Source organism: Bidens hawaiensis, unplaced genomic scaffold, assembly GCF_021521415.1.
Source record: "Bidens hawaiensis isolate Kalapana, Puna unplaced genomic scaffold, B.hawaiensis_p1.1 tig00013115_1, whole genome shotgun sequence".
Lineage (NCBI taxonomy): Eukaryota > Viridiplantae > Streptophyta > Magnoliopsida > Asterales > Asteraceae > Bidens > Bidens hawaiensis.
This window is the reverse complement of record NW_027492105.1, coordinates 441490-469448: the sequence shown is the minus strand read 5'-3', so window position 1 is coordinate 469448 and position 27959 is coordinate 441490. Positions and strand designations below refer to the sequence as shown.

At 33.3% G+C, this 27959-nt stretch overlaps 2 protein-coding genes across 3 annotated transcripts in view; both read right to left on the bottom strand.

The window, feature by feature from the left end:
* Window positions 1-27661, bottom strand: part of LOC143543244 (uncharacterized) — a 74171-nt gene extending 46510 nt beyond the window's left edge. Inside the window, exons 1-5 of the mRNA XM_077035611.1 lie at window positions 27515-27661; window positions 27301-27412; window positions 26996-27133; window positions 26795-26886; window positions 26531-26642 (exon numbers count right to left, since the gene is read on the bottom strand). Of these exons, the coding sequence (XP_076891726.1) occupies window positions 26531-26642; window positions 26795-26886; window positions 26996-27133; window positions 27301-27412; window positions 27515-27615 (555 nt within the window). The 5' untranslated portion in view covers window positions 27616-27661. The remainder of the gene's footprint in view (window positions 1-26530; window positions 26643-26794; window positions 26887-26995; window positions 27134-27300; window positions 27413-27514) is intronic.
* LOC143543286 (mediator of RNA polymerase II transcription subunit 15a-like) lies at window positions 24359-25276 on the bottom strand. 2 transcript variants are annotated; one of them, XM_077035646.1, is made up of 4 exons: window positions 25111-25276; window positions 24830-24941; window positions 24546-24633; window positions 24359-24454 (listed from the first exon to the last, which is right to left on the bottom strand). In XM_077035646.1, the coding sequence occupies exons 1-4, from the start codon at window positions 25263-25265 to the stop codon at window positions 24441-24443; spliced, it is 369 nt and encodes a 122-aa protein (XP_076891761.1). In that variant the 5' UTR covers window positions 25266-25276; the 3' UTR covers window positions 24359-24440. The 2 variants fall into 2 exon arrangements, with proteins under 2 accessions (XP_076891761.1, XP_076891760.1); XM_077035645.1 differs by having other exon boundaries at window positions 24368-24633.
* Window positions 27662-27959: the final 298 nt, after the last annotated feature.

The following is a 27959-nucleotide window of genomic DNA, read 5'->3' as shown; positions in this document are numbered from 1 at the left end:
TCATTTTAAGTTCAAGTTTTAACAGTTCAAGTATTCCAAGGCTTCCAACTCCAAATAAAACATACAAATTTAAGATGTCTTAAGGCTATGCTTTTTATATTGAATACTACTCACTATATTTTTATTTTCCAGTGCCACGCGACGCGTGTAACCTGAGCCCGGTACGCATTTAACCATTGTTGTAAAAATCCCGACTAGGCTCCGATTAATCCCCAATTATTTGCTAGTCTCTCCCCTACCGATCACTATTTGGTCAAACTCAGTCAAAATTGAAAATTTTATATATAAAATTTGGTATATTTCAAAAACTACATATAAATTGCAATCTGATTAATCCCTATTAATCCCGACTAATCGCTAGTCCTTACCCTACCACCCGACTAGCGCCTAGCGAGTTCTACAACACCGGCTTAACCCAGTGTTCCGCACGAGTAACCAGTGTCAGCTACGTGTGTTTAAATGTCGGTTACACGCAGTCTCATGCCAGTTACACGTACCGGTGCCGGCAAACTCGTGTCGGTTACACACGTTTAATGTCTGTTACATGCATTCCGGTGCCAGCTATGCGCACACAAGGGCGAAGCTTGTATTGTTACCCATTGTTCCATTTTTTTGCTTAGTGGTGTAAACTTATGTGTTTTCGTCATGAAATTTTTATACGCAGTGTAAATTTACCCGTTTTTGTCTGAAATTTTGAGCCCTGACCACCACGGTTTATGAAAAATTTTAAACGTAACGAGCATTTTTTACCATCAGGTTACGCGTGTTTAAGACGTTTTTTATCTTGTGATTTAATATCCGTAGCCCTAATTTTTATTATTATTACATCTTTAAGGCAGGTGGTTTCATCTAATTCTAATCAGAATCATCATGTAGTTATGACATCATCATCCTTGTTTACACATCAATTTTGCAACAATGAGTATTAGGTATTAGAGTGAAATCAAAATCAAACAAATGTTTGCACTACTAGTACTTGTATCAGTCAGATTAAAATCAAAATCAGTTCTAATCAAATTTGCAGTATAAGAATAGACGATCTAACTATCAAAGCAACTACATTACATACCAGTGAGACCGGTGCTCAATCGTCGGAGTTAGCCCGGCGGACACGAAGCAATTTGACGTTATCGTTTTTTTCCGGCGCGTCTGCTTGTGACGGGATGGTAGGAAGGAACGAAGGGAAGTGAAGCAACATTTCTAACTTACATTATTATTATATTTATACTAGCTTGATGCCCGCGCGATGCAGCGGGAAACACATACCTTGGTAATCATATAACAAGTTTATGGGTATTTGTTGTTTGATTTAAAACCGTAAAACCGTTCAAACTGGTCAATGGCTTGATTCCACGGTTAATTTTTTCCATTAACTTCTGGCCGGTCGTTTTTGGTTTTCAACGAAAACCCGTTGCTAACGGTTATGTCCACGGTTTAAGTATGGCCTTCATACTTTTTGTGAAGCCGTTATAAATTCGTACAACATTAATTTGAGTTGATTTTATTGCTTTGTTTTTGTAATGTGAGTTGTATAAATGGAGAACTAAATATATAATTTCCGAATTTATAAACTAAAACATAACATGTGTTATATTTTAATGCATATTTATATGTTTAAATATTTTATTGATTTACATATTTGAATTGTACAATAATGCTTTAGTGACTTGTACATTATAAACCGTACCTCATTATAGAATAAATTTTATATAGAAATGTCGACAAAAATAAGTATGATGCATCGGTAAGCTCTGTTTTTTCCTTAAACGTAATATATTTAGAGATATAGAAGAAAAATAAGAAAATATATAAACCTGTCAAATACATGAGTAAAGATGAGGGGTAAAAGTTGTAACAATTTCTTAAATTTACAAAAGATTAGTAAAGTTTAAGGGCCAATTTTGTAACTATTTTCTAACAAATTGAATTTACGTAAAACATATTTTGTAGTGGACAACTTTGCCTCTATGCTACATGCTTTATAGGGTGTACATAAAGCTTTGAATATTGTAAATTACTTAAAAACCTAGTGTCTTAATTTGCCCATGGGTGCTACATTATATATAGTAAAGGCGGATGGTCGTACGATGCGGCGGGGAACGAAAATTCTAGTAATCATGTAAAAATTACAGATGTTCAAGGTTCGTTTGAAACTTTAAAAACGTTTAAACAGATCATCACTTTTGGTCAGCTGGTTTCAGAATGTTCAAACCATAGCAAACGGTTTGGTTTATGCTTTATACTGAAAATTGGCCATATAAAACCGGGCCGGTCGGTAAACTTATTATTGAAGATCAATGTGTAAAACCAAACCATTAGTAACGATTCAGTTTGAATTTTCAACGATTCAGTTTCGGTTTTCAATGAAAAAATATGAACCGGCGGTTTGACTTATTGTTTAACTTAGAAGCTGTTAAAACCGAATTGTGAACACCCATACGTAACATCCTAATTTTAATTGGAATAAACTACAGCAATACCATACCCAAATTATAGACAATAAAATGCTCATTTTTATGGTGTAATTTTCTTAAAAGAATATTAACATATGAAAAAGTTACGGTCGTTGGAAAATCGTTGGTGGGAAGTTGGTTAACAGTTAAATTTAAAAGAAATATATAGGTAAATATGAAGGTCCAAAGTTGTAACTATTTCTTAAATTTACAAAAGTTGAGTAAAGTTGACGGGGTAAGTTGTAACTATTTATAGGCATATTTTTTAATGGACGAGTTTGTCCTTGTCTTACATGCTATATAATGTGTGCATTATGCATTATAAGTTATAAATTACTTAAAAAAGAGGTGTCTTAATTTGCCCATGACTTATGTATTATATATACTATAGATATAATAATAATTAAGAAGTTTGGCTACGTAAACATTGTATTACCTGGTTTGTTGGCCTTTTTATTTGATTTTTTATTTTAAATTCGTGTCGGCTCGCTGCCGTAAAATATAGTATTTTTTTTACCGTTGATACCGTCAAATTGTTCCCGCCAAATTTGCGTCGGCTCGCGATCGCAACCTAAGGTTTTTTTTCCCGTGAATTTTTTTTTGTCCATCAATTCTAGACGAATTCACGTAAGGTCACGGCCACAACGCGCATATATTTTTGGTTTTCATCACGATCTTTTTTATGTAAATATGTTAATTTGTTGTATTTTGAGTGTTGACGAATTAACTTATTGCTTTAATTTCGGTGTCGTAACCTGATACCAACCGAACTCGTGTCGGTTCATTCCCACAACACATGGTTCTCTGCGTATGATTTAGTGCCGACAACTTCGATTCCGACCGAATCCGCATTAGTTCGCAAACGCAACATGCAGGTTTTTTTATCACTTTTTTTTGTCCCTCGATTCCAGAATCAACGAATTCGTATCAGTTCGCAACTACAATGCTCGTGTTTTTTTGTTTGCCACATTTTTAATATATTTTAAATATGTTAATTGTTGTATTTGGATGTGGACGTATTTATGGTTTGCTTTATTTTTGGCTTCGTAATTAGATACCAACCAAAATGTTATCGGTTCGTAACCGCAACACACGTTTTGTTTTGTTATGTTAATTTGCTAGATTTTTGCGTTAACAAAGTTGATTTTTTTTATTTTTCCCCGGTTGGAGGGGGGTGGGGTTTATTAGTGGTTTTGTACCCCCACACCGATTGAATTCACCTCGACTCGCAGACGCACTACACAATTTGATAAGTTGTACGGGTATGACTGTCAATACATCAACCCGGCGCAACACGCCGGGAATCTTCCTAGTTAATTAATAACTAGAAACTAGGACAAGCTCTTCGCGACGGGACTGTTAAATCGAACAAAAAAACATACGTAAAAAAGTTAAACTATAAACTCATTGCTAGCGCGAAGTTATTCTGTATCAAGTTATGACATTGAAACTAAACAAAAGAAACAAAGCCGTCAATGTCAAAATACAACAAATTATATCATATGTAGAACCAAAAAAACCGGCGCGTTACAGTTGCGAATCAACACAAATTCGGTTACTATCAATGGTACCAACACAAATCGGTAAACATAAATTAGTAAGCCAAAAAAAAGTATTTTAAAGGCGTGGTATCAAACATTGAAACGCGGATATAAAACCATGCGACGATGGGATATTTTTAAATTATGAAAAACTTTTCGGTCATAGTAAAGACAGACTATAAAAAATATGAAAGCAAAGTTTAAATAAACCATTTAACCGACAAATAAAATATGTAAAGCCGACACTCACTCAAGTTTAGTGTTTAAAAATATAGTTTGTGAAGTATTTTATTTAGTTTAAACAAAAAATAAAATAAAGAAAATAAAATCCATCATTTTAATTGTGAAATTATGGATAATAATTTAGTGGTTATAACTAACAAAATATTAAAATAGTGAATAATAAAATGAACAGCAGCTTTATGAGGGGATTTGAATCCCTTTTTAATATATATATATATATATATATATATTAATATGTATATAATGAAAAAAATTACAATATTACTAGCTTAGATCCCGTGTTACACATAGATGAAAAATATATAAGAATTTATATATATATGGGGGGGGGGGGAGGGGGCACGCGCATGTGTCAGATACATTTTAACGAATTGTAAACGTCAGATAATCTAGCATTATTATTATAAGGTATCACATTGTTATTTTAATTAAAAGAACCCAACATACAAAGACAAATAGAGAAAAATAACAATTTAAAACATAATTCTAAGTTATGCCACATATTTCTAACTTATACCATGAAATAAAAAAGACATATTAGTTAAATTTTTATCATCTACTGAAGTCATATGTTGTAAACTATGAAGCGTAAACATGTATATGTTGTAACATAAGTTGTGTGTCATAAAAACTATTTTATTGAAATTATAAAACATTTAAGTAGACAACACAAAAAACGCTAAAAATATGAATATAAAAATGAGATATAATTATAGTTTTAATTAAACCGCACGTTTAGCAAAGCAACAATATAATCCAAACATCATGACTTAAACCACTATTTCAATACAAACATCCAGTCCAAACATTCATAAATCGAAATCCAAAAAATAAGAATAACTAAGTCTCAAAATTTAAAAAAAAATAACAATGAAAACAATTAATTGTCTTTATTACTCAATAAAGGATGATTATAACAATTTATTTTGAAACTTTCTTCAACTTAGGAGTTAACGGTTAAAATTAATGTTTAAATTAACATGTGAAAATTAATAGTATAGTAAGATTATTATGAGGTATCACATTGTTAGTTTAATTAAAATAATCCAACATACAAAGAAAAATAATAATTTAAAACATAATTTTAAGTTATGCCACATATTTCTAACTTATGCCATGAAACAAAAAAGACATATTAGTTAAAACTTCATCATATACTAAATTCATATGTTGTAAACTATGAAACGTAAACATGTATATGTTGTAACATAAGTTGTGTATTATAAAAACTATTTTTATTGAAATTATAAAACATTTAAGTACAAAAAATAAAAAATGCTAAAAAGATTAATATAACAATGAGATATAATTATAATTTTTATTAAACCGTGCGTTTAATAAAGAAACAATATAATCCAAACGTCGTGACTTAAACCACCATTTCAATCCAAACACCCAGTCCAAACGTTCATAAATAATTTCTCAAAATCCAAAAAATAATAATAAAAAAGTCTCAAAATTTTAAAAAATAACACTGAAAACAATTAATTGTCTTTATTACTCAATAAATGATGATTATAACAATTTATTTTGAAATTTTCTTCAACCTAGGAGTTTATGTATAAGATTAACGTTCAAATTAGCATGTGTAAATTATATAAATAGAAAATTGATGAGTTGGAAGCCTATGTAAACATGCTAGTTGAATGCCATGTGAAAATCTTGTATTGCTTTAATAGTATAGCAAGATTATTATAAGGTATCACATTGTTACTTTAAAAGAAGACAACAAACGGCTCCCGTGAGATCAGTGGAAACTATATTTGTAGAGGGGAGAAGGGGTAGAGGTAGACCCAAATTGACTTGGGACGAGAGGATTAGGTATGATTTGTTAGATTTGCACCTCTCTGAGGACATGGTTCAGGATAGGACTTCCTGGAGACATAGAATTAAGGTTAAGGACCAGTAGGAGGAGGGATTATCTCTCGTTATAACTTTTTATTATACTATTCTCATTATTAGTGTTTTCATTTCCTATTTAGGGTTATTATTATTATTATTATTATTTAGCATATCTATTATAAATGTTGATTAAATGCTACCACTAGTATATTGTTTCTAGTATATAGTATTAATATACTACTATTTTCTTTTCTTTTATATATTATACACACACACACACACACACACTATCTATTTATATTTTTGAGCTGGGGGTCTCACTGGAAGCAACCTCTCTATCCTTAGGGATAGATGTAAGGTTTGTCTACATCTCACCCTCCTCAGACCCTACAGATAGCTTTGGTTATTTGTGAGATATGTTGGGTATGATTGTTGTTGTATCACATTGTTACTTTAATTAAAAGAACCTAACATACAAAGACAAATAGAGAAAAGTAACAACTTAAAACATAATTCTATGTTATGCTACATATTTCTAACTTATACCATAAAACAAAAAGACATAGTTAAAACTTCATCATCTAATGAAATCATATGTTGTAAACTATAAAGCTAGATGTTGTAACATAGTGTGTTATAACAACTATTTTTATTGAAATTATAAAACATTTAAGTATACAACATAAAAATGCTAAAAATATGAATATAACAATGAGATATAATTATAATTTTTATTAAACCGAACGTTTAACAAAGCAACAATATAATCCAAAAATTGTGACTTAAACCACCATTTCAATCCAAACATCCAATACAAACGTCTATAAATAATTTCCCAAAATCCAAAAAATAATAATAGCAATATTTTCTAGGATCGCTTGTCGAACCGAACTTGTCCTGTTCAACTTGCTTATTTACTTAGTTCATTTTGTTGCTCGCTTAAACTTTACCATGTGAGTTTTCATAACCCCTTTTTCATCTTTTAACATTTTGGGGTGTAGTACGTTACAAATTTTTATTGTTATTTTATGTTTCATGCCGTAAACAACTACGAATCCATATCTACAAGCACAAGACGAACTTCGAGCATCTTTATTTTCCCAAATCTTCAAACTTTATTTCCAAAGCTTCAAAGGTTCTTCAAAAACTTCAAGAAATTAACGTCTCGGTTCAGCTAATCGCGGAATTAGAACCCGAATATCAAGAACAAAGTTGAATCAATTAATTCGACCCGCTCTAATACCACTTGTAGGTCCTTATATCCGGATCTCACAAAACGAACAAATTTGTTCTTGATAAGCGATCGTAACGGCTGTGGTATAAACAAATAAACGTTCGAACAAATAACATAAAGATAACATGGATAGTGAACGATTCCGTAATCGGTAATAAAAGATGTAATATATTAAACGAACTGATCCCGCCCAAGATGAGCTCTCCTTTGGGTGGTTGATTGCACCATGAAAAACACACGCATGCATATGACTAATATTCCCTGTTTATAGCAAAAACACAAGTAATCTAGAAGCTTTCTCTCCGTTCAAGATAAATGCGTGCACCGAAGCTCTTGTCTCGGATTTGGAATTTTCGACAACTTTACCTATTTGATTAACCAAAATATATTTAACAAGTTTCGCCACATTAATATCGCAAGTCACAATTTTTAGCCTTACAAACATACGATTAAGAATGCAATATTAAATCCATTTAGGAAACGACGTGGGTGAATCCGACTTAGTCTGAATCTTTCTTATCCAAACCCATTACCATTGGGGTATATTTGATTTGGTATCAACCTTTTCACTTTCTTTTTATTAGATCATCATCATCCATGCCCAGTATAATCCCACTAGTAGCAAATCTAGTGATAGGGTTTGGGGAGGATAGAATGTAGGTAAACCATACCATTTTTTTAATAATAGAGAGATTGCTTCTAGTGAGACCCTCGGCTCTAGACAAAACCTGCATATAAAGCATAGTATCAATAATATACATTGGTATTGTGTTAACAATTGGACTTAAAACTATATAATTGGAAAGCTACCACAAAGTAGTGATAGTAGTATCGAATAATAGAGAGACAATAATAACTTATAACAAAATATTAAAATAGTCTATCATTTAACACTATAAAAATAGATAAACACATAAAGGAGTTAAGGTAAGGCAAATAATAATAATAATAATAATAATAATAATAATAATAAAGATTAAAAATGATAAGAACAAACAACAAAATAGAAAAGCTTGGAGGTGGTTGTATGCAAAGAAAATATCAAAGTGGCACGTGACAAAAAAAGTAAAGAGAATGCCTTAGATCTAACAAAAAAAACTATAAATTCTTCGTAAAAGTCCTTAACTAATTCTAGGCCTCCAAGAATTCGATGCACGTGATAATTGGCGACACTCATAAACCACATGATCGGCAATTCATTAATATTCGAAATCTTTTGCCAAATTCGTGTATTTTCTTGAATTAGCAAGTGAATTTTCATCCCTACTGGTGTATTGATATGTGTTAGTAAGAGATCAGCCATAAATGTGTTATATTATTGATTATTATTGAATTAGCACATTGTGTTAATTCTGGTAGAGATTTTACTTCTTTTTGGTACCAACTTATTAATTTTAGGTTTCTAACAATAGTATCTTACTACTCTAATAAAAGGCTACTTTATTGTGTTACTTGTCAAACTCTCATCACTCCTCACTTTTTTAACCTATATTCAATAAATGGTTTTTATTTCGGGTCAACCCACCCAAATAATAGTTTCCGGATCCTTTTATTATTCTGTCCATTTTTTTTTCATAACACACACCCAACCTAAATAACAAACCCTAATCTTACTACTCTAATAAAAGGTTACTTCATTGTGCCACTTGTCAAGCTCTCATCACTCCTCACTTTTTTTAACCCGTATTCAATAAATGGTTTTTATTTCGGGTCAACCCGCTCAAATAATAGTTTTCGGATCCTTTTATTATTCTGTCAATTTCTTTTCATAACGCACACCCAACCCAAATAACAAACCCTAATTCCCACCGCCGTTCATCCCCACCGCCGTCTCTAATAAAAGACTACATATTCTTGACACTTGTCAATCTCATAGCTATCCTCACATTTTTTTCAACCCATTTTAATATATAGTCATTATTCTTTAAGTCATTTCAATATATGAATTCAATATTTTTTATTAAATGTAAATCATAACCGATTCATTCATTAGCAGATGATCTCAAACGAAATCATATTAATTAATTAAAAGGTATGATATTTATGTGCATGGATATTTTTTTGTTGGTTTCATGGATTCAATATCATTTATTAGGGTTGGAATGCACTTGAAGAGTTATAAGCATGCCTATTTGTTACCTTATCAAGAGTTACAAACAGAAATGGACTAAAGATTTTGATTTTTGATAAACAGTGTATACCGACCAATACAATCATAAATGTAGTATACAATGAAGGTTTTACTTATTTGCAACATATTTATGTAATCTTAGTTGTGCAATTTATGTTATTTTAATGTAAATTGCAATTTTATTAACATTATATAATCATTTTTGTTGATTGTTCATTAATTAGCCGTGTAATACATGGGCCTTAAACTAGTGTAACAATATATAATTTATATGCATCAACAAATTTGCATCATTTTGAATGACCACATATTCAATAGACTACATAAAGCAATCTTATCATGAAAAACACGACGCAACATATATTCATGAAAGGACTACCGTTAAAGATGCGAAAGGCTTATGCGAAATTTCAGACTCAAAAAAGAAAGAAAAAGAAACTGCAAAAACATAGCTAATAGTTTTCCTGATTATTAAGTGAATGAGAGTACTCTTGCTGCCGAGGCACCGCTTGTTTCCGCCTATTTGAACTGATGACATTCATAATCTGCTTCTCATAGGTAACCAGCTTGTCTTTATAACTAGCTAATATTTCATGCTTAGGGGTTTGTAAGAATTGCATGTAACGCTCCAACGCATATTTAAATACTTTCAGCCTATCAACTTGCTCGTTATTTGGTTGCTGCGTAAGAGAATCGTGCTGGACAACAGAAAAATAGCATATTATCTTTAAATGACTTGACATGCTTTTAAACCGAAAAGATATCCAATTTTGATATGAACTACTAATTGACTTACCTGCTGCAATTTGGAAACAAATTTTTGGTGAATGTCCTTTAAATCTTGTAGAAGCGCGCACTTCATAGCTTTTATCTGTAGTCAAAATATAAAAAATTTGAGGTCATGTTGCCTATAACTGGAAATAGACTAATTTATTTTCTCACTCAAAAGTTCATAGATAATATTAACAAAAGTACATGTAACACATTTAATTTCTTTATGAATTGTATCAGTAACGATTACTTTACTAAAGAGATTTTATATTTTGATTTCAAATCAGTGCGAAGAAATGTAAGATAATCGCAGCACCTTTTCATAAATTTCCTCTTGCCAATCTCCACCATTTGGATTGCCATCAGCTGTTGAATCTAATGATGCTACAAAAAAGCATTAGCTCATTGAAAATATAGTCAAATATTTAAATTTTAACAGAAATAATAACAAAATTAAAAAAAAATTAAAACTCTACTTAATGAGGCCTCTGGCATATCTCTCTGTTGCTGAAATATCTGTTCCTGCTTATCAGTCACATTTTGCTGTGTTTTTGCAAGTCTTTGTTGCATACTCTTCAGTTGGTCTATCAACCTCTGCTGCAGCTGCGGCTCGCAGCAGTTTTTTTGTTGCGCAATGTGCTCGTTTCGTTTAACACCATACATCTTTTGAAGGTTCTGCAAGTTAAGATTTTGACCAGTAACATTTTGTTGTAGTAGTTGCTCTCTTCGTTGTCTTAGAAGCGACTGTTGATGGTTTATTAACACTTGTGATGACTATGGTACTGCAGGCTGCTGTTTTTGCACAACTGTTGAGAGAGAAGATGTCGGCTGGATAACAGATTGTTGGGACGGTTGCTGACAAGCTGGATGCAACATATTCTGTTGCTGCAGGTTCTGTTTCGCCAATCGCCGCTGCAGAAGAAGTTGTTGCAGTTTCTGAGTTGCCAATGCATTTCTTACAGTATTTTGTTGAACAGTAGACATGTTTTGAATGTTCTGCAGGTTCGGATTTTGGCCAAAAACATTTGTCATGGTGGGTTGTTGTAAGGCGCTGCTGCCAGGTGGCAATGCGGATGAACCATTGTTAGTGTGCATACTCTGTGATGTCATTTGTTGAATATTATTACATCAAATACTTTACTAAAAAAGAAATCGAAATCGTCTCATTAGATATAGATATACGCACACACAACAGGGAACATCCATTAAAATGTTATGTAAAGGTTGTGCGCCTAGTAGTTGTTACTTTATCCTCTCTAGTTAATTCAAAAAACGCCTAAAAGAAATAACCCCATCATTACCTCTTTTATATTTTTCAATAACCAGCTATTTATTTTTAAAATAACTTAAAAAATATAATTAATTATTATTAAATTGGGAAGAATTTTGAAAGCTTTGATATTTATGAGTTTGTTAATAAACACACTTTTATTAATATAAAACATGACCCTAAAAACAGCCCCATCCAAAAGCACCCCAATAGCAAAAATTGGGAACAAACTCCACGTTACTAGAGGTCCACGAACCGGGTAATTTTAAGAACGGGAACCGGGTATGGTCAACAAAAGTTAGAACCAGGTCTGGTACATCGAGTCGAGTATTTTGTGCACCTCTACACGTTACCCTAGAAAACGCGAAGCACACCCATGGAGATGCTCTTAAAAAGTCCATAAAGAAAATGTGTTATTATAAATAAAAATATTTTAACTATGCAAAATATTTTAATGAGACAAATTATACCATAAAAACCCATTGTTGTCCTTTTTTTTTAATTCTAGCTTATATAAAAATCCGGTTCACATGTGAACTATTGCTTATTGCTGCTGGTTCACATGTAAAATTACACCAACTAATATAAGGATCATGCATGCATGTATACGACTAATAAATATAATAAACGGCTATTAAAATGGTTACCTGAATCGAAGAAAAGAGATTAAAGGCAACCAGAATAAGGTGTAGAGAGTGTGTACTCTTTAGGGTTTACTTTAAAAAGATAATAATATCGGCAACGGTGAAATCGGGACTTGATTGTTGCATTAATTTAGGAAACAAAATCAAGTGAAAGAATAAACAGAGGCGGGTCGTGGAAATACTAGACCTGGGTTGACCCGGCTCAACGTGTTGATCTACATTTCTATCCTTTTTTTAATTTAAACACCTATATGTTTAAAATAAATACAATTAATTTACATAAATTAAATGATTAATGTTTAAAAAACTATATTTTATAATTAAACGGTTTAATAAGTTTAAATTATAGTTTCTAATGGAACATTCGTACGAATACGGTATGTATTCATGCAATTTCTTCGTAATCACAAGAAAGATGCACCTACTGATTTTATAAGTTGTAATTATATATATATATATGTATTAATAAAATGACAAATTCTAACAGAAGATGATAAAATGTTTCGTTAGGAATTACATAAAAAAGAACATCATATATAAAATTAGCATTAATAAAATACAATTTTGTATTACAGTTTTGAAAGAGATGGAAGAAAACTTTATAGATCTACGGAGGTTAAATAAATATGTGAAAATAAATTTGCTATCCATTCATAATTTCTTCTTTCCTTTATCAACTTAGACTTATAAATATCGTTTATTAAATTTTACCACAATCATATCCTACACTCAAAAGTGTTTATAAATTGATTTAATAAAAAAATGGAGATCATATTTCATTACAAATATATTTTGCGGGTATTTATATCAATATAATCAAAATATATTTTTAAATTTAATCATATTTTTAATCATTTTTTGGAGAGTGCGGTATCCTAAATACAAAAAAATCACCGTACTAAAAACGTATATTATTAAATTAACTTTTTTAATGTATTTTTTTAACCACCCGTGTGGGATATATCCTAGTTAATACTTTTCATAAATTACGTTACAAAATCCCCTCACCTACTTCCCAATCTCCACCACTGCGTGATGTTAGATGGTATCTTCTTCATGTGATGTGATAGTCATGTTGGTGATGGTGAGTGGGTTGTATAAGATCTTTACTTCTTTTTACTAAACGACAAGTGGCAATAGATGACACATGAAACCAAAAAAATAGAAAAAATACTTAAATATGACATTATAAACGCAACAATCGTGACAAGAAAACCACTAAAGATGCGAAATACCCGACTCATAAAAGATAGAAATAGAAACTGTAACGATTAAGGGTTCTAAATGTAAATATAAACTTCTGGTGAATGCCATTGAAATCTAGAGATGTATGTCCATAGCTTTTACCTGTAATTAGAATAACAAAAAATTAAGTTAGATAAGTTCATGGAAAATATTAGTGAGTCATCAGCTTATTGACAATATAGTTCAATACTTAAAATCAAACAGATATAAACAAAATAAAAACTCTACTTGATGAAGCCACCTACGGCTGCAACTGGCCAAGCTGTGATGATTGCATCTCAGATAGCGTCACTTGCTGCGGTAACTGTGGTTGTGATTGCTGAACTTGTGCTTGCATATGAGGTAGCATCACTTGCTGTGGTAACTGTTGCGATTGTTGAACTTGTGTTGACAACATATTTGCTGAACTCTGCGGTATCTGTGGCTGACTTGGCATCTTATTAGACTGCAGTGTTCCTTGATCAATAGACATATTTTGAAGGTTCTGCAAGTTTAAAATTTGACCAATTAACTGTTGTGATAGCTGCAGACTTGAAAGCAACATCTGCTGATTCTGTTGCTGAGTTGGCATCTTATTAGATTGCAGCAGCATTCCTTGATAAGTAGGCATATTTTGAAGGTTCTGCAAGTTTACATTTTGACCAATTAACTGCTGTGATGGCTGCTGTAGACCCGAAAGCCTATTTTGCTGACTTATCAACCCCTGCTGTTGCATTCTAAGGTTCTGGAGCAGCTGCTGTATGTAAGCGCCGTAACCGAAACTGTTGTGATTGCTGTAACCTTGACCATTTAACAGTTGTGATTGCTGGTTTCTATAAGCACTAGACATATTTAAACTTTGACCATTTAACTGCTGTGATTGTTGTATCAGTTGCAACTGTTGTGATTGCAGTAACTGTTGTGATTGCTGCAGTAGACTCGAAAGCTTCATTTGCTGCTCTATCAGACTCTGTTGTTGCAGCCTCGGGTGAACGTTGTAAGGGTAGTTATATCGTTGTCCGTTGAGATAGTTTTGTTGAACACTAGACATGTTATGAATGTTCTGCCAGTTTAAATTTTGACCAGCAACATTTGTCATAGGGGGTTGTTGCATTTCGGTTGAACCGATGTTAGTGTGCATGATCTGTGGCATCATTTGTTGAATATTTTCGGATGTCACACGAATAAGAACATGTTGCTCTAGGTCTTTCAGTTGCTGCATCACTTGAGAACCTATCAATTGGAGAAACATAAAATAATTTACTAAAAAGCATTGGAATAAACTTATTCCTACAAAGTCATATTTGGCAATCACTGAATGATGGTGTATTATGAAATACCTGGATCCGACATGCGAATATTTTGTAATCTCGTGTCCATAGCCGAATAATTCAAGAACGTCATTTTATGATATTCAGGCTGCAAACCAAACAAACTGCATTTTAGGTCCAACAATACCTTACGAAATTACAATGGGCTGCACGACAGGATATACAAAAGCCAACAAACCTGGTTTGTGGCAGCATTATAGATCTCCTCTTCAACCCTCTCAACTATTTTCTTAAGTTCCTGTAGTTCCTCGTGTCCGGAGAATGGAATATGCCTCTTCAAGGTATCCGCTCTACACGAAGTCAACACGTGTCACTTAGAAAGGAGGTGGAAAACAACATTTTACAAAGGTCAAACACTAAAAAAAACCATTTTTGCTCGTAAAAATCCCTTAATATTTTGCACATAAAAAAACAATATTAATTATGTTTATATATATATATATATATATATATATATATATATATAAGTCTCTTAATTTAAATTTGAAAAAAGAAAAAAATAATAATAAAAATATGTATCTTAATTATAATTGGATGAAATCATTAAAACATTATTTTACAAATTACATTATAATAACGATAAATTCATTTGTTTATAAATTTTTAACAAGCTGAGCCCGTGCCAAACTTGAGCTTGAAAATATAATTTATGAGTTCAGCTCGAGCTAGGGTTCAGCATTTACATCCCTATAATAAGTATAAAAAATCACGATTTTGTTCAAATTTAACAAGTGGAGAAATTTTGTGCAAAATAATCAGGGTAAATAGAAAGCATATTGGTTTTTTATATGTAAAAAGTTGTTAAAAGATACTTTTACTAGAAAAAACATAACCAAATAAATATTAAGAGCAGAAAGAATATAGTACATGGCGTTTTTTATGGTTTCCCGTGTATACGGTTGCAGTTGATCCCTCGAATCATCAGATTCCACGGTGGTTTCACCACTTGGATCTTGAATAGGCTTCAAGTCCATCGTCTGTTTGATACATGATTGATTTTTAGTGTGCAAATAGTTAACATCATTCAATACAAATAAAAAGTGCATGCATAGAATCACAAATTCAGTGACGTCTTAAAAACAAATACTTTTTTTTTTTAAAATAATACATGCATGTGTCATATAAAATTACATACATAAATCCAGACATATGAATTGAACATGCATGTGATCTATATATAAAAAATTAAAAACTAAGAAACGGCGATTACCTGAATCGTTGGAACAAAAGAAAGAAAAGTAAAAGTAGAATAAAATAATAAGGCAGAAAGTGATTAGGGTTTGCTTGAATAATAATAATTATTATGTCGGCAGTTAAATTGGAACAAATTTAGGAAACGAAATCAACTGAAGAACCAAAGACGGGCTGAGTTGACCCGGCCCAGCGCAGGGGCGGATCTATATAAGGCTTAGGGGTACCCAGGTTACCTCTCAGCTTTGTCAGAGAAGTATAAAGTTAGTGTAATTTTTTTTTCCTTTTTTCTCCGTTTTATAAAATTAGTGTAATTTTTTTTCCTTTTTTCTCCGTTTTATGTACAGGTTATCCCTGAGTAAGTATTAGGATACCATTAGAGACAAAGGAAACCTAAAATGAAGCTGGGCTCTTAAAATTTCCTGTGTATTTGTAGAAGATGTAGGAACTTAAAATGAAGGGTTGGAGGTTGGAGAAGATCATATTTAAAAGTATGAATTAAATATAGTAATAAATAAATAAAAGGTAAGTATAGGGAGTGTAGCTTTAAAAGTAAAGTTGATATAGGCCTATATTATCAATGGTCAACTTTATGTTTTTTTTTTTAATTTAACATTTTCTTATTAATATTAGTTAAAATAATTTTTTTTAACGTCTAATTTGGATTACTGATAGGCCACTGATCCACTAGATTGTTTTCATTCCATCTTTAGGAGGAAACCTGTCTATAGATTAGAATCGAAATATTTGAGTGACTCGTCCTAATCACTTGGACTAGAGATAATTGACTAGTCAAATTAGATACAGATTAATAAACCAAATTTTGGTTTCTTTATGGGTTGAATTTATTTATTTTTACTTTCGTTTTTATTGCTTTATTTTTTAGTTGATAATTTATGAATATTTAGTGACGTTTTCCTAACGCTTACCATGTATAGAAATAAGGTTTATAATATATAAACATATTTTTTTATGAAATAAAAAGCTAGATGAACAAATGATTATATGTGATAATAATATGATTCGACCCACCCGTGGTCGGTCAATGATCCAAATAGCCGTTCGAAAAAATAACAAAATATGATCGGTGGTTTGTGGGCCCTCAATGATACAAATAAAAATATGATTCGACCCGACCCGACCCGACCCAATCCAAATAGTTTATTAGACATGCATATAGAGTAAATATCTAATCCCTATGAAAATAATTATGGTCCGCTATCGCCCCTCGGTTAAAAAAATTAGGTTACCCCTGAGATTTTTTTCTAGATCCGCCACTGGCCCAGCGTGTTGACTCTGCTCCCTTAACTATACCAACCTTCTCTTTTTGTAAACTAATTAGTTTTCTACCCGGCACGTTGCGCCGGGATAGGTTGGTAGAAATCGGGCGATGTTAAAACCTAAACATTAAGGTGGTAAGTCAATGCGAATTCAGTCGATTTTGGTTACGCGCATTTTTGTGTTTTTGTGTCGGTATAAAAACCAAAAATAAAACAAAAGTTATAAAAATTAAGGTGGATCAATGAGGCAGCGTTGGTCAGTAAAACCCAAGCATTGGTAAACCCTGACCGTTGTTGATCCCAGGCGTTAAGGCGATCAGTCTATGTAAATTCAGCCGGTTTCTCTGACGTTCTTTACAGTACCAAAACTAAAACAAAGAAAATCGGCATTCAGTTAGTTTTCGTTACGATACTGGAACTACAACAAAACAATAACATAAAAATCAAAACAAAAAATAAAAAAACACAAAATCTTTTCCATCTCTAACGTGCCGCAAGGTGGCCTAATAGGGTCTTGTGGCACCAAAGTTTCAAAATATATATAGTAATAATAATATATTTTTTATGAATATTTAAACAAAAAAATAATCTTTTATAAATCCAAGTTCTTAATATAAATTTTTTTTGTATACATACATATAACTTTCAGAATTAATATTTCCTCTCAATTTAAATGCTTTTATTTATTTATTTATTTTTTTCATTTTAGATCTATGCCTTATTTTTATTTTTTATCTTTTATACATGCACATGTAGGGGTATGGAAGCGTCACAAGTGGAGGATGATAAATGACAATGTTGTTAATGCTGGTAACAAGCAATGTGTTTAATTCGCTAGAGTGAATTTAATTTAACGGTATCTGGTATCTTATAAGGGGTATCAAAATTACCTTTTTGTCTATTCAATCTGCATTACAATTAATATATAGATAAACAAAAATTCATCTTTTATAATTCCAAGCTCTTAATTTTTTTTATTATTTTTTTTGTATACATATGTTTCAGAATTAGCAGTTTCTCTCAATTTAAATCCTTTGGTTTATTATTTTAGTTTTTCATTTTAGATCCATTTTAAAATGGGTACTAATATTTTAAATCTCTCTTATCTACAAAATTTATTTATGAATTAAGATAATTTATTTAATTTATTTTAGTTTAACTAATCCAAAACTTTAGTCATTTAACTCGTTGAAACTTCTCATATTTTTATATGGATACATTTTAAATTAATCATTCATTTTTTTTTTAATAAAGTCATCATTCACTCAAGTCACAAGCCTTTCAAATACATCATTTTTTTTATTTTAATTGATATGTAAAATTACTCACGCGCTCGAGATTTTTACATGGAGCATAAAATGAACCGAGCCCTCTAGAGTTAGAATTGAGAGCTTGAGCCCTCTAGGGTTTAACGAGTTGAGCTTAGGCAGCTCAACTCATTTCGCATTGTACCATAATTGAAGAGGTAGGTTCCAGCAGAGCCCAGTTGGACCCGCAAGACTCACCTCAAAGAGGGACGTCTGCGCAGTTGAACCCGCAAGACTCACCTTCAACAGGGACGTCTGCGCAAAGGCTAAACTCGCAAGACTCACCTTGAAGAGAGACGTTTGCGCAGAAACCAACTGGATCCGCATGACCCACCATGCTCAGAGACGTGACGTCCTTACGCGCAGTACGCAAGCTGTTCCCGCAGGAAAAGCCTCCCAATGGTCGACGTACTCCGCCTGTTCCCGCAGCAACGGATACTAGCCATCAGGGAAGGCTACCCGCGCAGCAAGGCTACACGCACAAGGCACTTAACTCTTAAATAATTCAGTAATGTCACCTGAAGAAGGAGTGAGCAAGCCGGGAATATTCCCGCCCAAAGTCGGGAAAACTCCCGCCCAAATGAGCCAGTCCGTACGCTACTGGAGGATCTTTTGTACTGTACCTGACGAGGTATGGACAAAAGATCTGACCAAAGCTGCGACAGCTCACTGACAACAGTACAACGAGCAGCATGCTCTATTACTTAATGTCACTATCAACCGCTGCCTACTCACCAACCTGTCATAGCACGTGCATAGCCTGCAGTTGGTGGAAAAGGAATAGTACACAGCCGGCCTGGTCACTATCAGCCGCTGCCTACCCACCAACCACCAGCATGGCATGTGCGTAGCCCACAGTTGGCAGAACAGGAATACTATTCAGCCGGCTGTACCTTCTTGGAAACTTACCTTCGGCTATAAATACTCTAACACCTTGGAATGGTATTATTATCTCATCATCTTATCTTCTCTAGCAATCTCTCAATATATACACTTATATTCAAGAGCAATCTAGTCTGATTCTCACGCTGGAGGGTGGTCACAAGGAGGTACCCCCCTTCTCAGTGACGAGCTCACGGTGTCTGTTTTGCAGGTCATCAGAAGAACCATCTTTGCCGGACCTAACCCCTCGTGGGAAACATCTATTTAACTCCCAGATTATCCGTAATCTGCCCGGGGTCAATTAGTGTTTCTTCAATAATCAAACTACAGTTTAGTTTTACTTTCGAAATATGCGAGCGTATATATTCGCCATGTGATGGGTGAGTCAGGTTGGTGGCAGCAATAGGGCATTAGGGCGTACGATGGTGGTGATAAAGTTTGAATGTAGTAACCAAAAAATAGTTGAATGTTATTTTGTATGACTGTGATCGAATTAAAATCACTAAAAAAGCTTCGAGACTATTATAATTGAACAAAAGCAATTCTCACAGTCAACAATCTCAACATTATAATAACCATTTACCTCTTAATCACAACACTATATAGGGACAATGAATGGTTTAAACATAACAAGCAAAACCAAGAATTTGAGCATAAAACCCAAGTGGTGATTCGCCTAACTTTTAAACCAAGCTATAATTTGGCAATTGGATGCCACGATAAAGAATGCAAATATATCTACGTCACGGCATAAATATTGTAACTTTCATTATGTACACCCAAGATATCATACAATATGAAAGTTTAAATGAATGATAAGTTTTGTTCATATATGCAAATGTAACAAAGGGAAAATAACAACTATACTTCTTACCATTAGCAGAACTTCAAACAGAGATAACAAAACTAATCAGCTTTCTCAGGATATCATACAAAATGAAAGCGCAGTTGTTGCGGGCTCACTCACTGCAAAAATCATACATATAAAAATTAATGGCATAACATTAAATGACAGTGTGTTATGAAATACCTGGATCCGAGAGTTTCAGAAGAGTTTGACTGCTTGGGTATATATATATTTTCCATTGTTATCATCTTCAAGGATATCTTCCTTAAATATTCATCCTGCAAACAAAATAAATTACATGATTTAGGCCCCACTGTACATAATAAAAACTACAAAACTAATGACATAATAATATAAAGAACAGAATAAACTTTGCTTGCTGCAACATTATAAATCTTGTCTTCAAAACACACTGCCATAGCCTGCAGCTCCGCGTGTCCAGAGAATGGAAGACACCTCTCCAAGTGTTTTGTTCTACACATGGACGTCAAAATAATGCAAATATTTAGCAGACAGGAAAACATCATTTTCTGAATTAAAAAATAAGAAATAAAAAAGGATAAGATAAAGACATACCTCTTGTTCGCGACCCTTTGGCGCGAACCTGCTCGCAGATGAGCCCTCCAATCACCAGATTCACCAACAGAGCCAGTTGCACACACTGGATGCCTCAAATCTAGTTGGTATAGGTACTTCACAGTTTTTATCTGTAACCAGAAGAAAAAGAATCGCAGTCATAGAGCCTGTAATTAGAAACAGATTAGTTGCTTATCATTTTCAGTCATAATGTCAATGCTATGCAACTCAAAAGCTATTCAGTGATTTACAAGAAATGCAAGAATTAAGATAATAATAATAATAATGTACAACACCTTTTGCTACACTTCCTCTTGCCAACCTCTGCTATTTGACAGCAGGGTGTGCGGGATGGGATTTTGTAATCTGGTCTCAATGGTCAGCATATTCAAGCATATCTTCCGTGAATATTCAAACTGCGAACAAAAAAAAACTACATACTTTAGGTCCAGTAAAGGCAATATCGTACGGGCAAAAACTACAAAACTATTGTGTATAATATAAAGAACTTGGCAAATTAACCTGACTTGTGGCAGCAGTATAAATCTCCTTTTCAACCCGCTCGGCTATTTTTTGTAGTTCTTGTAACCTCTCATATCTAGAGAAAGGAAGATGCATCTTCAAGATATCCATTCTACACAAGGACGACGCATAATAATGCAAATATTTATGATGAAGAATAATATAAGTTGATAGTTGATACATCTTGTTCACGATCCTTTCCCGTTGCAGTTGAGCCCTCCAATCACCAAATCTCATGGTGAGGTATCCATATTCTGTTTGATGGTTGAATTTCAATCCTGCTGTGACGGTCTAAAAATGACAAAAATGAATAGAAATGGATGCTGCTTAAATCATTTTCAGTTAAAGTTTAAAGTATTCCAAGGCTTCCAAAACCAGAAATGGATGCTGCTTAGTCATTAATAGAAACACCTCATACCATCTAATTCAAAGCAGCCATTGTCTTTACCATGTTTGTAAAATATACTCTCCTCCCTTTATTATAATTATATATGTGATTTAATATCCATAGCACTAAAGGCCATCCCATGCCCTATGGTTAAGAGGTAATTTTCATCTCCTTTTTGGTGATTATCATTATATCAAAATCACCTAGAGGTGAGAAGTTATACTCCTAAACATAGGCCTTAGGGCTAGGGGTGTAAACGAGCCAAGTGGAGCTAGGCACGGCTTGTTTAGAGCTGTATTTTAAAAGCTCAAGCTTGGCTCGGCTCGTTTATTATTATTTATTTAACTATATAGGTATTTTATTTAAAATAAAACTTTTAGTTATTTACATATATACATTTAGAATTAAAATTTCATATATATTATTTAATGATTTTTATCGTATAATAATAGTTATTATAGAAATTATATTAATATTAATAAAAGCTTGAGCCCGCTTAAGCTTCTCGATTCGAGTTTTTAAAAGCCGATTTCGAGTAGCTCATGAGCGGATGTGCTTGTTTACACCTACTTAGGGCTACGGTTATCAAAAGCCTTTTGTGCTTTAACCTTTTTAGAGAAATTACGCAAACGCAAGAATAGTATTATTGAATCTTTATGATTCTAAAAATAGGGAAAAAAATGAGTCAGCAGCAGAGAATACATATCAGATGTACACTTGTCAGCGTATGAATAATCTGACACGAAGATTGAAGCGGGCAGCATTTATACAGAATGAAATGAAATAGTCAGAATTAATTAAATATTATTATTCTTTTTTTTATGATTTAATAATAAAAAAAAGAAAAGAAAAATGACCGGTTTCGTACACTACCCAAGTCGGTGTATTTTTTATTACCTTTTTTTTAACTCTAGTTGTTGGATACGTATGTATGTATTATAAATAAAATTAGTATTTTAGAAATGTAATGATAGTTGATGACGGAGGCGGTAGGGCCGTCCAAACCGCTCGCCGTTCGAACTATCATGTCGCTCGCTCGAAAATTGCTCGGAATATGCTCGCTCGTTTTTTTCGCTCGATTGTGAACGAGTCGCTCTGCTCGGTTCGGTTTGTAAACGAGCTAAGCAACGAGCAAAGGTTTGCCTCAGTTCGGTTCGGCTCGAATAATTTTAATTTATTTTATATATGAACAAATATATAATTATATAGACAACACACATAAAATATAAGAATACAATTTTTTAAAGTCTTTTAAATTGTTCATATTCCGTCAAATTTATAGTTTCATTAGTTCGATTAAAGTTTTCATAATACTATAAGTTTGTTTGTATGTTCATTATATCTCACTTCAAGCTTATTTCTTCTAAAGATTTACAGTCTATTACATGTTTATCTAACTACTAATTTGTTTACAAAATATATTATTTACAGCATTCAAATTGAAATCTTTAGAGTGAAAAAGAAATAGATTCGATTTTCGATGTTCAAAAATCGTCGATGTTCGAGCGATAAATGCTCGATTCGATTTTGGCTCGTTTCGATTTTCGGTCAGTTCAAATTTCAGTCGTTCGGTTTGGTTGTAAACAAGCCAAGCAACGAGCAAGCCTTCGCTTGGTTCGGTTCGGTTCGGTTCGGCTCGTGAATAGCCCTAGGAGGCGGACTCATCACAAAAAGACAAAGTACTTAAGCCCACCAGCCATCTACGAGGCTTAAATGGTTAAATGATCAAGAGCATTTATATTGATAGGACAGAAGGTCCATTGTAGCACGTGGTTTAAGTTAGTCTCATCTGCTATCAAGCAGGTTGAAGTCTCACTCACTAGTCTTTACTTGCAGCTGAGAAAGCTCTGATGCGCCATGCCTATAAATTCTAATCTATTCCTCTCTACTTTCTCTCTATACACATACTGCAGGCATTTCACCACCGAAAAAGTCTCTGAACTGTTCACATCTCATGTGTTTATAACTTTATATGCATGTATCTATATACCTATTGTCTGCTTACTTACATACTCATATTGAGCAAATTCTAGTGTTGAGCGTCAGAGCGCTGTCCGGTCATCCAGAGACCCCGGTCTCTGGCCCTTTCTAACAGTTCTTTCATGTTGCATAACAAGCAAAGAAGGTTATAAGTGTGAGACCCTCGAACGTCTCCAGCCTAACTCTTTGTTGCAGCAACAATAGTAAAATTAGCTTATATTGATTTGGCAGTGGGAAGTCCGAAAGTAGTAAATCAAAGACATGTTGAATGCTATTTTGCAATACTTCCTTGACAGAACCATTGTTTGTATTGTTGTATGTTTGGTAAAATTGAATGAAAATAGTTCCCACAATCAACAATCTCAACATTGTACGGCAATTTACCGCTTAGACATAACACAACTTACATGTTGTACACATAAAAAGCAATCAACAATTTGACATACAACCCGAGTGACCTTTCATAAATGAGCCTCGCCTTTAATCAACCTTCAATATGGCAATTAGATGTCACTATATATAATGCAAACAGATCTACACGACATAAAGATTGTAATTTTCATTATGTAACTGCACAAGATATCGTAGAACATGGAAGTGCAGATAATTGATTCATAAATTTACGTTCAAATATGCAAATGTACAATCAGGGAAGATAACATCTATACTTCTTGTCACGGTAGCATAAGTGCATAGCTTCAAAGGTAACAACATTAAGCAGCTTTCCCAAAATATTATAGAATATCAAGTTGCAGTTGTTAAGAGCCCACTCACTGTACTTTTTTATAAACTTACGCCTGCAAAAATCATATTTATAAAAAATTAACGGCGCAATATTGAATGATAGTCTAATATGAAATACCTGGATCTAAGGGTTTATGCTATTACCATCAGAGTTTGACAGCATGGGATTGGGATATTGCGGTCTAGTTTCCATAGTCAGCATCTTCAAGGATATCTTCCTTAAATAATCAGACTGCAAAGAAAATAAATGACATGATTTTAGATCGCACAATACATAACCGTATACGACAAACATGATATCACTTTCCTTTCTTATTTTCAAGTATTTTGATCATTTTACATAAAGACTTGCCAAATCTTCAACCCACAGAAGAAAAAACTACAAAACTATTGAAGTATAATAAAAAGTCATAAAGAACACAACAAACCTGGCTTGTAGCAGCAGCATAAATCTTCTCTTCAAACCTCTCAGCTATTTTCCTAAGCTCCTGTAGCCCCTCGTCTCCAGAGTATGGAAGATGCCTCTTCAAGGTATCCAATCTACACAAAATAACGCAAATAGTTGGCAGAAATTATAGGTGGAAAGCATCATTTTGTAAAAAAAAAAAACGAGTGTAAGAGAATCAGTAAGACCAAACACTTGACACTCAACCAGGTGAGCATAATCAAATATTTATAACATGAGAGAAAGAATAATATAAACACATACATCTTGTATTTTATCCTTTCTCGTGAATCTGATTGCAGGTGATCTCTCCAATCATCCAATTCCATGCTGGTGTCACCAATGAGCTGGTTCTGTTGAACACTAGACATGTTTGGAATGTTCTGCAAGCTTGAACTTGGACCAGCACCACTTGCCATGGTGGGTTGGTGTAAGCTGCTGCCAGATGGCAATGCAAACAATAAACTAGAAGAGCCCTGCATTCCAGTTGAACCAATGTTATTGTGCATGCTCTGTGACATTACTTGTTGAATATTATTAGATGGCACGGAAATAGGAAGTTGTTGCCCTTGGTTGTTCACTTGCTGCATCACCTGAGAACCACCTATCCAATGGTAAAAAAAAAATTATTTACTAAAAAAAAGCATTGGAAATTGTTAAACATGTGTATCTGTAACAAGCTTGTCATTATCAATGCATATGTGTGTGTGTATTAGATTATGTATTAGCACACTATGCATCACATTGGGTCTTATAGTTTAGTTTGGAGGAAGTCCCCCCTCGATATATACATGTCCCCTTGGGGTGTGCACGATTCGGTTCTGTTAATAGCCTCAATCAAATTAACCAATTGGTTTTCGGTTAATCGATTCAGTTTACTTGGTTAATTTTTCAGTTTCCGTTCGGTTAGGTTAATTTTGGTTAATAACTAAAATAAAATATTTACTTGGAAAAAAATGAAACGGATGCATAAATACATGAAATGCATGTATAAATAAATACATGAAACAGAGATATATATACATGAAATCGTGGTATAAATACATGAAATGGAGGTATAAAACACGAAATACATGAAATGGAGGTATACACGCTAGAAATATATGAAAATGTGAGTGGTTCGGTTAATTTCGGTTAACCGAGGATATAAAAATAACCGATAATCGCTTTTCGGTTAATTCGGTTATCGGTTAATTACGGTTCGGTTTCGTTGGCTTTCAGTTCGGTTTGGTGTCCCCTCTATCAAAATATATACAATATAAATAGACATATTCCATCATCTTGTTTCTCCTTGCAGATATACACTTATTCCTACAGAAAACATAACAGCACGCATAATATTGAATGATAGTGTATTATGAAATACCTGGATATGAAGGGTTTACACTATTAGCAGGCGAGTTTGACTGCATGGGATCTTGTGATCTATTCTCCATGGTCAGTAGCTTCAGTGATATCTTCCGTAAATAATCAGACTGCAATCCAAATACACTACATGATTTTTGGCCACACAATACACTACACTGGTAAACAACAAACATGATATCACTTCCTTCTCTTATTTTGAAGTGCCTGGATCATCTGTACATAAAGACTACTAGACTAGCAGACTCTCCTCATTCAACAAAAGCAAAATTGCCAAAAATTATAAAAATATTAATATAATACAGAGAAGACAGCAAACCTGGCTTGTAGCAGCAGTATAAATCTTCTCTTCAAACCTCACAGCCATTTTCCTAAGCTGCCGTAGCCCCTCATCTCCAGAGAATGGAAGATGACTCTTCAAGGTACCCATTCTACCCAAGGTCAACACATGTCGGTCAAAATCATGTCAGAAGAAAGACTTCATTTTAAATTAAAAGTGTGGAGAACCAACCACACAAGCAGGTGAGCATAACCAAGTATTAAGAGCGGTTAAGAGACTAGACAAATAAATAAATAACCATACATCTTGTTTCTTATATTTTCCCGTGAATTTGCTTGCAGTTGAGCCCTCCAATCACCAGCTTCTAGTAGATACAGATCCTTCATATCTTTTATCTGTAATCAGAAGAAAAAAATCAAGGTCATGAAGCCTGTAACTGGAACGAGATTAATATTCCCACTCATAGTTCATTTAGAAGGAATGCAAGATAATAATATGCAGCACCTTTTGATACACTTCCTCTTGCCAATGTCCACCATTTTCTAATGGTACTGAACTATTAGCAGAGTTAGACCATATGGGATTTTGTAATCTGGTCTCCATAGCCAGCATCATGAAGCATATCTTCCGTGTATATTCAGACTGCAAACCAAATCAATTTTAGATCCCACAATACCTTACCATGTACAACAAATATGATATCACATCCTTGTCCTGAAGACTTGCAAAATCTTCATTCCACAAAAAAATAAATAAATAATGAAAAATACAAAATACAAACTATTAATATAATATAAATGCACACAAACCTGGCTTGTGGCAGCAGTATAAATCTCCTTTTCAACCCTCTCAGCTGTTTTCCTAAGTTCCTGTACTCTCTCATATTCTGTGAACGGAAGATGCTTCTTCAAGGTATCCAGTCTGCACAACGTTGGCATTTGTCAGTCAAAACAATCCAAACATTTAGCAGAAACTTCAGAAAAAAAAAACCTCATTTTGCAAAAAGAATAATATAAGTCATACATCTTATTCACAGTCCTTTTCCGTTGCAGTTGAGCCCTACAATCACCAAATTCCATGGCATTACTTGTACCCTGAGCAGGCCTCCAATTGCACGTATCCATCTTCTGTACGACGATTTATTTTCAATCCTATTGCAACAGTCTAAAATGAAATTATCACAAGACACTAACTAATAAAATTAGAAGCTACTTTAATCATTTTCAGTTCAACTTTCAAGCATTCAAAGGACTCCAACACCAACAAAAAGATAGCAATTTTAAACACTTGGATATCTTATGCATATAGCAAGACAAAAATAATTCTTATTCACGCTGTCCAAGTAATTATGATTTGATGGAATTTTTTCTCTTATCTCCACCAGCTGAGTCAAGTAAACTCGCACTTTAAAACGATTATACAACACGTTAATATTTAGTTACGCGATAACAATATTAACTATTATTAT

Coding starts and splice junctions, on each gene's coding strand:
- LOC143543286 (XM_077035645.1), bottom strand. CDS start 25,265: ATGGCAAGTGGTGCTGGTCCAAGTTCAAGCTTGCAGAACATTCCAAAC. Junction 24,942..25,110: donor GAAAGGATAAAATACAAGAT/GTATGTGTTTAT, acceptor TATTTTGTGTAG/ATTGGATACCTTGAAGAGGC. Junction 24,634..24,829: donor ATGCTGCTGCTACAAGCCAG/GTTTGTTGTGTT, acceptor TTTTCTTTGCAG/TCTGATTATTTAAGGAAGAT.